Raw genomic sequence first — 11,751 nt, 5'->3', positions numbered from 1 at the left:
GCCAATCCACATTTTATTAAACCATTTTGAATGATAAATCTTTACAGTGTACAAGAGGATTATTCCATAGCATGCATGCATCCCTGGCAGTGAATCTCCTGATTTTAACATATGTTACAAGGCAATTATGATGATGAAAATTTCCTCCATTCACTCATCTCATATTTTACTATAAACAGTGAGAAGAAATCAGGGTGTACTTTCAACACTTTTCCAGGAAATTTCCTTAGCCAAACATTCAAATGCATCAGTTCTTTTCCTCATCTAATGTAGTTCACAATTCAGCTAAGTTTTCTGCCACTATATAAGAATAAAAGTAGGGGCTGGGCATGGTGGCAGATCTCTGTGAGCTTGAGGCCAGCCTGGTCTACAGAGTGAGTTCCAGGATAGGCTCCAAAGCTACACAGAGAAACTCTGTCTTCAGAAACCATAAAAAAGAATAAAAGTATTAATTTTCCTCTAATTTTCAACAATGTTCTCTTTATCTGGGCTCTTTCTAATAGTAACTATAATGTCCATATTTCTCCCCATAGTTTGCTTTAAATGATTTATAAGTTCTAAATGCCAACATTTCTATAAGCACCACATTCCTCACTTCCTTTTGCATTTTCACCAACAGACTTGTTACTATCACATTTCTATCAAGTCTGTTCAAAGCAATCTGAATATGTTCTATTCTGTGTCTGCAATTTCAACTATATACTTTTTTGAGACAAGGTTTCTCTGTGTAGTCCTGGCTGTCCTGGAACTCACTCTGTAAAGCAGGCTGGCCTCAAACTCAGAGATCTGCCTGTCTCTACCTCAAAAGTGCTGGGATTAAAAGGTGTGTGCCACCACTACTGGTCCTTAGCAAATTTCTTCTTCATATCTTTCTCTTTTTTTGGTGTGTGTGTGTGTGTGTGTGTGTGTGTGTGTGTGTGTGTGTGTGTTTTCAAGACAGGGTCTCACTCTCTAGCTCTAGCTGTCCTAGAACTCACTAGAAAAGGGTGGCCTTAAACTCTGCTTTCACATGCTGGGATTAAACAAATGTGCCACAATGCCTGGCTGTTCTTCTTCATCTTAAGGTAGACTCAATTTTGCTTTCATTGTTCCTATCAGACCCATCCAAATGATTTAGGACATACTTCCCACTTTCCATTTAGTTTATAAACAACTTCAATTTCATTTGTATTTTATCTTTATAATGTAAAGTTATAGTCATAGGTTCTAGGGATCAGGATTGAATATCTTTGAGGTCATTTTTTTCTGAATAATTTCTCTTAATCATTCAATACTACATTAATGTATCCATTACTAAAATTTGTTTGGCTAACTAATATTAATTCTGTAATGCATTTTCTTCCAAATTCCTTATCAATCAGAGCAATGTCACCATCCAAAGCAAGCAGATATCAGCATGCTATACCACCAGAAGCTATCCTGAGCCAAGAATTTGGGGTTTACACCAAGATTTCCTCACTATAAAAAGTGATAACAGCAAGAAATATATTATTGTTCCTGGAGTCTATTGGCTTTACAGAAAGTTCTTGAACACAGGCAGTCTGGGAGCAACATGCTAAGTACTCCCATTGGCTAAAGATAATGGAGAGGCTTTTAATCTTTTCTATGTTAACTTAGACCAGAAAGAACAGGCGATGTGGATATATTTTTTCATGAGACCATATTTACAGTGAACATCCAAAAAAAGCTTGAAATTACCTTGTTACTTCCTGTTAGAGAATAGAAAACATAATCAGGGAATCTGGAAGAAACGCAGCATTAATGAATATGAACTGCTACTAAAGAAAACACAAATAAGGCTATTGAAGTCTTAGCCATACCAAAAAAAAAAAACCCTAAAGATTTCCAATTTTAAAATGAAGTGTGATTTTAAGAAATCATATGTTTTTCTGTGGTGTCACAATTCAGGAATGCATTTTTATTTTGGGGGACTTACTATGTCCTGTTCATCATATAGTCCAGGCCTAGCTTGAATTCTCTAAGTAGTAGATGACCTTGAATTCCTGATAGCCTGCCTCCACGTTTAAATGCTAGGATTACAGGGTGATCCAACCTAGGGCCTCCAACAAACTGTACAGGCACTATATAAACTAATCTGTTCTCCTGTGTCAGGAAACATACTTTTAAAATTAGAATTGTGTTCATTAGAAGAAATTCACATTCTTTGGGAGAGAGTACTGTCAGTTCAATCAGGAACATGAAGTGTCCTGATGTAAAATGCTCAAAACAATACAACTTGAAAAATACTTGTACAGTAAACAAGTTTATAAACAACAACACTACCTAAACTCGTAGAGAAAAGGAAAAACAAATACAGATAAACTTACTACAAAATTTGAAAAGAAAATGCAAAATCAAAAGAGACAGAATTATACAGCCAGGGAAACGTGAAGTTTCACATGCCTAAAATACTTGGGAAGGGTGGATTATCTCCTGATTGCCCACCAGAGTTTTGGTCTAGAATATTGGAAAACACAGGCTTTAGGAATCTGAACTCATTACTCTGAGAGTCTCCAGTCAGACACACCTCATACTGGTAGATTTGAGACAGGGTCCCGTTGCGACTGACGTCTACCAGGTGACCAGGAAAGTGTCCCTCAGGCACAGAGCAGCCACCCAGAGAGGCCGCCCTGGCCCTCCTGCACAGCCTCACCCCCACGAACAGCAGCACAGACAACAGGAAGAGGGAAGACACAGAAGCCAAGGCAATGACCAGGTACAGTGTGAGCAAATCATCATTGTCCTGGGCAAGGTCGTGCGCCACCTCTGGCAGAGGCAGGTAGGGCTGAGAGAAGCCATCCACCAGCAGCACATGCAGAGTGACACTGGCTGACCTTGGAGGATCTCCATTGTCCTTGACCAGCAGCAGCAGCCTGTGCTTGGGAGCATCGCGCTCACTCAGCAGCCTGGAGGTGCGCACCTCGCCATTGTGAGCCCACACGCTGAACAGCCCGGGCTCAGTGGCCTTGAGCAGCTGGAAGGACAGCCAGGCATTCTGTCCAGAGTCGCGGTCCACTGCCACCACCTTGGTGACCAGGTAGCCTGGCTCTGCCGCCCTGGGCAGCAGCTCTGTGCAGGCTGCAGAGGCGTTCTGCAGCGGGTAGAGCACGAAGGGCGCATTGTCGTTGGCGTCCAGCACCAGCACTCGCACCAGCGCCTGGCTGCTGAGCGCAGGAGAACCTTGGTCTGTGGCGCCCACGTGGAACTCGAAGGTCTCCAGGGCCTCATAGTCCAGCGCCCTGAGCGCGAACAGCTGCCCGTTGTCGGCATTGATCGAGATAAGGGAGTCGAGGGCCAGCTGTGGGTCTTGGGTGGGCAGCAGAGAGTAGGTGATGTGGGCATTGGAGCCTGAGTCTGAGTCTGTGGCGCTGATGGTGCCTATGTGCAGGGCGGGGCTGTTGTTCTCTTGGACAAACAGGGTGTAGGAGGTTTGGGTAAAGGTGGGAGCGTTGTCGTTGACATCAGACACCTGCACTGTTATGGTGTGCTGGGTTGTGAGCCTGGGTGTGCCCATGTCGGTGACTGTGATGGTGATGTTGTACTCAGCTCTGCTCTCTCTGTCCAGCCCTCCTTCTGTCATCAGTCTATAGAAGTTCCCAACGGAAGGGTCTAGTGTAAAGGGGACACCATCCTGTATGGAACATACTGTCTTTCCATTTTCCCCAGAGTCTCGGTCCCGAATCCGAAACAGAGCCACTTCTGTCTCCGGTGAATTTTCTGGTACGGGGCTGGTCAGCGAAGAAATAGTTAGTTCTGGGTAATTATCATTGACATCCACCACTTGAATAGAAACTGAGCATTTTCCAGAAAGCCCCCCGCCATCGGATGCCTCTATGTCTATTTCATATGAAGATGTTGTCTCAAAGTCCAGTGTTTTAATTAGTCGAATCTCTCCTGACAGAGCATTTAGCTCAAAAGTTTTGCTCATCTCCTGAGAACTATGAAAAAGAGTGTACGATACTTCTCCGTTTGTTCCACTGTCCAAATCCTTGGCTGTGACCTTAGCAACTAGGGAACCCACCGGGCTGTTCTCTAGAATTTGCACCTGATAGAGCGCCTGCGCAAACTCAGGGGCGTTGTCATTGACATCCAAGACAATAATCCGGATTTGTGAGGTGCCAGTCCTGGGCGGAGAACCACCATCCAGCGCTGTCAGAGTTAACCTGAACTCTGCCTGCTCCTCACGATCAAGTCCTTTGTCCAGCACCAGCTCTGGATATTTCCTCCCATCACCTCGGTTTCGGATGGAAACATGGAAATGAGAATTGGTACTAAGGTTATAGTTCTGAATGCTGTTGTTGCCCACATCCAAATCCTGAGCGCTTTTGAGAAGAAACACAGCACCAATAGAGCTAGTCTCCAGGATTTTCACGGTCATTTCTCTTTCAGGAAACTCGGGAGAATGATCATTTATGTCTCCCACTCGTAGCTCAGCTCGAAATATTTCCAGTGGGTTTTTCAGTAACACTTGGAAATGAGTGACACAGGGTTCATTGGAGCCGCACAGCTCCTCCCGGTCCAGTTTTTCATTTAATATTAGCTTCCCAGTCTGTAGATCAAGCTGCAGGTGTGATTCGTTATCCTCAGAGACCACCTGGGCTCCTCGAGCAGCTAGCTCCGCAACTCCCAGCCCTAGGTCCTTGACTAGATCAGCCAACACCGTGCCGCTTGGTGTTTCCTCCAACACAAAGTAACGGCGGGGCTCCCAGCCCGCCCCAGCCACTCCCAGTAAGATAAAGATCAACAGAACTTGCCTTTGTCTGCTCTCTCTTCCAATCTTCATCTTTGCTTCCGCACCCAGCCAGGATGCAAGGGCACCCAGACAGCGGTCGATCAGTTTATAGCCTGTTCCGATGTGTAAGTTAGCAGCAATCTCTGTAAAATTAACGGTTTGAGCTCCGCCTAAGGGCTTTTCAGCCGGAGATCTGAAGAAGCATTTTTTTTTCCCTTTTCCGCGTTCGTCCTTTCTTAAGCCTTAGCCAGCAGCGCCACCATGCGTTGATTTTGCTTCTCAGCCGATCGCTGCATGGTTCCATTCTTTTTATAGTCTATTTGGTTGTCAGAAGTTTGGAAATAAATTCAATCACCGAACAACGTTATTCTGATTATGCAGTCCCTCACTAAACAAAAAGAATCCTTGTTATTAATGCGTCGGATTCTGAAAAATACAGGAATAAACAACCTCGACAAGCTGCCTACCCATTAGAAGCCCTACAGTCAGTAGGGGCACTCTAGGGGAAACAGAAATGAAAGAAGACAGTACTGATTGATCAGTCATCTTATACAGTTAGTAACACATAGCCATGCAATTTAAAATTCAGCATAAAGTGGGGGTCAATACTTCTGGGGCTTCTTTGTCACTTTATGTCTCCCAGGTAACAGGATTGTGGTTCCCATTGGTAAAGTTTCATAAAGGAAAAAAAAATCTACATGTTAGTTCCAGTTTATGATACACTTCCTACATATGGTCAGGAACTTAAACTTTTTAATAAAACTTTTTGCCTATGAGAAAACTCATACGAAAGCGCCTTTCACTCCATTTCCTTTTACTCCGTGTTCTCTCTGGTGTTTTCCCTCACACCAGATGTAGCAGATGAATATATTTGGTCATTTCCTTTGTGTAACCTGTAAGCAATTCAGCACTCTTTACTGCACTGCTGCACCACAATATCTAAACTAATCCTTGGGACAGAGAAGATGCTCAGTAAACATTTGCATAATTCATCATAGAATAAAACACAAAATTGTGTGCCCTTTCCTCCTACTGTAGATGTCTCTTGCTTTGTTGGGATCCTAACTCTTTTTTTTTTCTTTTTCTTTTTTTTGGTTTTTTCGAGACAGGGTTTCTCTGTGTAGCTTTGCGCCTTTCCTGGAACTCGCTTTGGAGACCAGGCTGGCCTCGAACTCACAGAGATCCGCCTGGCTCTGCCTCCCGAGTGCTGGGATTAAAGGCGTGCGCCACCACCGCCCGACCTAACTCATTTTATAATAAGCTGTATAAACAAGACGGCATTTTCCAGGTAGCAGCTCTCTGTACTCTTTCCGTAGTCACATGAAATAACCGAGGGTCTAAACCATCTTTTCATTAAAGGAAAAACACTGTGGCTTGTCCTAACAAAAGAGGTCTTGAGGCCCAGCCCTGTCCTCAGGATCTTGCCTCAGCGTCCTGAGAGGACCACCACTCCTATCCTCAAAATTACCCATTAGACCAAAGATTCACAGTGCCTTTCCATGTAACTGCAATAGTTTACAAACTTTTTGATTTGTGTTATAGTAGCTCAATGAAAGTACAAAATTAACAGGAATAATTCACCAGTGTAGGCAGGAATATCTAAGTATGCTTTTTAAAAAAAAAACAAAAAACAAAAAAACAAAAAACCAACCAATCAACCAATCAACCAACCAACCAACCAACCAACCAACCAACCAACCTCTACTGAGCTGGACTAGAAAAATCTATTACATGAGCACATCTTAATTCTCTGTCCCCAGGCTCACCCAACAGTGAAAGGTTACTTGGGGATTACTAAAAAGAACATCCTCTGCAGGACCTCTGTCCTCTCCTCCCTCAGAGGTTTGAGATGACGTCACTTTGTTGTAATATTCCTAAGAGAAAGACTTGAATACATTTGGTTTCTAAAGTGATTTTAAAAATAAACAGGATCAGACTGGCTCAGCTTAGAATAGCAGTTCCCATCATTTGTCCAATTGTCTGAAACCATAGAGGGACCCAAGTTGTATGAAACAAATCAAGCTTTGATCCCATACCTATGCTGAAGAGAGAGATTTTCAGGAAATGTGAGGTGGGCTAGCCAGATGTCACAGGAGGGATCTGGCATTTTATAAATTTTGAGATAATCTAAAAATATTTTAACAATATTCATATGTATTACATGCTGGATGTTCATATGAAGATAATAAAAGCCTTGGCACTTCAGAGAATTGTCTTTCCAACTAAAACTGCTGTACAACAAAATCATGCATTTCAGATACTTATTCTAGATAGTAAAGCATAATATACAGAAGGTACACTGACAATTCATGACATCTCTATCACATTTCAAATCTTTTGGAAATGTTTCTGTACAACAATCAAATAAAACGAAGGTGAGTATTTTCAAATCAATAATGATTTATGTTGAGAATCTGACAAGTTGAAGAAACACCGTGACTTTCAAGGAATGAGTAAAGTTTTATATCTTTATCAAGAAGTGATTTTTTTAAAAAGAGACTAACCTGTAAGGGGATGCATGGAACTTACCATCTCCTGAATTAGGAAAATAAAGACAAAACATTAGAAATTCCTTATGAAGATAAAATAGTGGAAAACAAGAATGTTTAGAAAGAATGAACACTCATCCAGAACCATCTAAAAAGTCAACAAATTGTTAATTGTATCCAAAACCACTCAAAGAGGTAGAATTCTCTTCCACACAATTCACAACCTCATGGTTGGGAGACACAGACTTTAGGAACCGAAAATTTTTGGTATCCGACACTCCAGTCAGACATACCTCATACTGGTAGCTCTGGGACAGGGTCCCTGCGCCACTGACATCCACCAGGTGACCAGGAAAGTGTCCCTCAGGCACAGAGCAGCCACCCAGAGAGGTCGCCCTGGCCCTCCTGCACAGCCTCACCCCAACGAACAGCAGCACAGACAAGAGGAAGAGCGAAGACACAGAAGCCAAGGCAATGACCAGGTACAGTGTGAGCAAGTCCTCATTGTCGTCTGCAGGTTGGCGCGCCACTTCTGGCAGAGGCAGGTAGGGCTGAGAGAAGCCATCCACCAGCAGCACATGCAGAGTGACACTGGCAGACCTTGGAGGATCTCCATTGTCCTTGACCAGCAGCAGCAGCCTGTGCTTGGGAGCATCGCGCTCACTCAGCAGCCTGGAGGTGCGCACCTCACCATTGTGAGCCCACACGCTGAACAGCCCGGGCTCTGTGGCCTTGAGCAGCTGGAATGACAGTCAGGCATTCTGTCCAGAGTCTCGGTCCACTGCCACCACCTTGGTGACCAGGTATCCAGGCTCTGCCGCCCTAGGCAGCAGCTCTGTGCAAGGCGCTGAGGCGTTCTGCAGCGGGTAGAGCACGAAGGGCGCATTGTCGTTGGCGTCCAGCACCAGCACTCGCACCAGCGCCTGGCTGCTGAGTGCAGGAGAGCCTTGGTCTGTGGCGCCCACGTGGAACTCGAAGGCCTTCAGGGCCTCATAGTCCAGTGCCCTGAGCACAAACAGCTGTCCATTGTCAACGTTGATGGAGATGAGCGAGTCGAGGGCTAGCTGCGGGTCATGGGTGGGCAGCAGAGAGTAGGTGATGTGGGCATTGGAGCCTGAGTCTGAGTCTGTGGCGCTGATGGTGCCTATGTGCAGGGCAGGGCTGTTGTTCTCCTGGACAAACAGGGTGTAGGAGGTTTGTGTGAAGGCGGGGGCGTTGTCGTTGACATCAGCCACCTGCACTGTTATGGTGTGCTGTGTTGTGAGCCTGGGTGTGCCCATGTCGGTGACTGTGATGGTGATGTTGTACTCAGCTCTGCTTTCTCTGTCCAGTGGACTTTCTGTTACTAGAGTGTAGAAATTTTTGAAAGTAGGCTTCAAGAGAAAAGGGAGGTTGTCTTGAATTGAGCATATCATTCTGCCATTGTCTCCTGAGTCTTGGTCTCGTACACTGAAAACAGCGACGACCATCTCTGATAAGCAGTTTTCTGGGATGGGGCTCATAAGAGATGTAAAGACTATTTCTGGTGGGTTGTCATTCACATCTATAACTTGAACAATAATGGCTGATTTTCCAGAGAGACTCCCACCGTCAACGGCTTGAACATTTATTGTATAAGACTGAATCACCTCAAAATCTAGGAGTGCTTTCAAATGGACTTCACCAGAAACTGGATGGATTTTGAATGTTTCCCATACATCTCTAGAGACACGAGAAAATGAATAAGATATTTCTCCATTTATCCCTGTGTCCAAATCTGTAGCAGACACCTTGATTACTAGTGAGCCCACAGGGCTGTTCTCTGGTACTTGAACCTCATACAGCGTTCTTTCAAACTCAGGGGCATTGTCATTGACATCCACAACCACAACTTGAATCAGTGCAGTTGCTGACCTGGGCAGTGACCCACCATCCACAGCTGTTAGTATTAAGCTAATTGAAGGCTCCTTTTCTCTGTCCAGAGATCCATCCAGTACCAGCTCTGGGTATTTTCTTCCTTTACCACCGTCTTTTAACTTAAGGTAGAAATAGGGGTTGGGGCTTATTGTATAGTTTTGGACACCATTCATTCCTACATCTAAGTCCTGAGCATTATCCATTTGGAATGAGGTTCCTGGAGTAGCACCTTCTGAGATATTTAGAAATATGACTTTCTCTGGGAACGTGGGAGAATGGTCATTTATGTCTTCAACCAAAAGCTCAGCCTGAAAGAATTGCAAAGGATTTTCCAATAACACCTGGAAATGCAGTATACAGGGTTCACTGGTACCACAGAGTGCCTCCCTGTCCAGTTTTTCATTCAAGAGCAAGTTGCCAGTCTCAAGTTCTAACCACAAATAAGGCTGATAGTCATCAAATATAACTCTGGCCCCCCGTGCGGCCAGGTCACCCACACCCATGTCTTTAATTATATTGGCTACAGAGGAGCCAGTCTCCATTTCTTCTGCCACAGAATAGCTCCAGGTCTCGGAAAGAACCAAGGACCCTTCCAGGAAAACAAAAAAAGCAGCACTTGCCTTAGATGCTGAGCAGCCCTCACTCCTGACTCCATCATTCCGTAGACAAGACACTTTCTGCTGTTCTGTTTCAACTCAGTCCCTGGCAGCTCAGAGAGCAGGTACGCTCATCTGGACCTTCAGGAATTTATAGGCTTGCACTCCTTTCTGGAGGGTCTTGTCCTTGCCCTGCCTTTTCAGACAGCCTGTTTGCCATTTTATCCGGTGCTTTCACTTCCGCTGGTTAAGAGGCTACTGAGCCGCAGCTAGGAAACAGTCTCCCATCTTATCCTGCAGCGCCACCAAGTGACTATACAGGTTGTCAGGTTTCAGACAAAGCCGAGTGAGTTTGAGACAAAATACTAATTTATCAGATGTATTTGTTAATTAACCTAAATAATATTTTCTGCTTTAGTCCCCTTTCCATTTCTGAGTCGTAGCTTTTGTGATTAACGTAATGAGTTACTATCCGATAGAGCTGTACTGATGAAATGGTTTAAAATAGAATCCTTGTTTCAAACAGTTCATGATTTCTCCTTGAAGACAACTGTAAAACTAATGATAGTTCAAAGGACTCCATGTCATTGATTTTCAAAGATGAGCAAGAGATTCTTAGGAAAATTGAGACTGTAAACCTATAGATCTCTTCTAGCCATTATTAAATGCTCTCAGAAAAGGCTGGATGGTATGTTTAGGCACTTGAAGTTGAGTCTGGTATGTGCAAATAGTTGTTTGAGGAAAGTTGGATATTTTGGGCTAGGTAAATGGTACCATTTCCATAAGAATACTCCATAGTAGACTTATCTGGCTGCAGTAGAAAGTAAATACTCACTAGAGAATAGAGTATGTTCTGTACAGATTCTGACAATATAAAACGTGAAACTGAATTTCACTATTTTGCCATCCAGGGCTTCCAAAGGCATGGTTCTAAGTATTTTATTTATCTATTCTCTGATTTGCTCAGTGAATTTTTATTAAGCATGCTCTTGAGCTAGTGGTAATGTATTATGGAATGAATGATAATCACAGAAGTTACTTCTGCCATGAAAAATCGAGAAAAAAAGAACACTTAACATGAAAAATAATGACTGTCTCCATGAGGAAGGCTCATGCTAATATAAGATCAAAGAGGAACTAACCACAATTTGGAGGTGGAGAAAGTGTATTCTAAACTGATACATGAAAAATGAGTGGAAATAATCTGAACAAAAATAATATTTGGGAGGGCTGGAGGCGTAGCTCAGTGGTAAGAGAGTACATGTGAATCCCCAGTCTCCAGGAAAGTAAAAAAACATGGTGCTGCAAATCTAAAATGAGTAGTGTGATTCAAAAGAACTGAAATAAGACCACGACAATGCACAGAGCAAGAGGAATTTGGTGAAAGCTGAAACTGGAAAAGCAAAGAGTTTATTTTTTTTTCCCCCTTTTTGTTTTTTTCTTTTTCTTTTATTTTATATTCTCTAAGCAAAGAGTTTGTAAGGAATGTCAATGGAAATGCAAGACTGTTAAAGTGTTCTGAACAGAAAAGTAATATAATCAAGGTTTTATTTTTAAAGATAAATATGCTTCAGAGTTGAGCATAAACTAGGAAGGAATAATATAAAAAACTAGACACAGATAAGAGCTGGTTGCAATACTAGCGGTAGGAGATGATACTGCCTCAATTGAAAATGTAGTAATGCATTTGCACCCAAACTACGAGATAGGATGGATGAAGTGATAGATCAGTCACATGGGGAGTGTTATAATAAGGAAAAATTACTTCACTTACAAGATTTAAACATTAAATGATATTAGTGCTGTTAACTGATAGTGGAACACAGGAAGGAAATAAGGAAGAGGGATAGGCATGAGCTGGAGGGAAATAATTTTTCAGTTTAGGGGAAGGGGAAATTTTAACTTAAACACATCTAGGGTATTAAAAAGTTTAAGGTGACCACAGAACATCCTGTAGTTAGACACATGATCTTCCATCATATAACTGAAACTGAGGAAAGAAGTGAGCTTTAGTGACAAATTTGGGATTTGCTGACAT

At 43.1% G+C, this 11,751-nt stretch overlaps 2 protein-coding genes across 2 annotated transcripts; both read right to left on the bottom strand.

The window, feature by feature from the left end:
* Nucleotides 1–979: 979 nt before the first annotated feature.
* On the bottom strand, nucleotides 980–5,864 carry Pcdhb15 (protocadherin beta 15). Its single transcript, XM_028861834.2, has one exon. The coding sequence runs from the start codon at nucleotides 4,781–4,783 to the stop codon at nucleotides 2,396–2,398; it is 2,388 nt and encodes a 795-aa protein (XP_028717667.1). The 5' UTR covers nucleotides 4,784–5,864; the 3' UTR covers nucleotides 980–2,395.
* A 72-nt stretch (nucleotides 5,865–5,936) lies between these two features.
* On the bottom strand, nucleotides 5,937–10,288 carry LOC114687136 (protocadherin beta-18-like). Its single transcript, XM_028861835.1, is given in 2 exon segments — nucleotides 5,937–9,727; nucleotides 9,730–10,288. Coding segments are annotated over 2 exon segments (2,385 nt in total). The 5' UTR covers nucleotides 9,776–10,288; the 3' UTR covers nucleotides 5,937–7,388.
* Nucleotides 10,289–11,751: the final 1,463 nt, after the last annotated feature.

This window comes from Peromyscus leucopus, chromosome 19 (assembly GCF_004664715.2).
Source record: "Peromyscus leucopus breed LL Stock chromosome 19, UCI_PerLeu_2.1, whole genome shotgun sequence".
Classification (NCBI taxonomy): Eukaryota; Metazoa; Chordata; class Mammalia; order Rodentia; family Cricetidae; genus Peromyscus; species Peromyscus leucopus.
Note: the sequence above shows the minus strand (reverse complement) of the source record. Positions and strands in the feature narration are given on the sequence as shown.

What these genes read in the sequence shown, in the direction of transcription:
- Pcdhb15 (XM_028861834.2), bottom strand. Translation starts at nt 4,783, where the DNA reads ATGAAGATTGGAAGAGAGAGCAGACAAAGGCAAGTTCTGTTGATCTTT.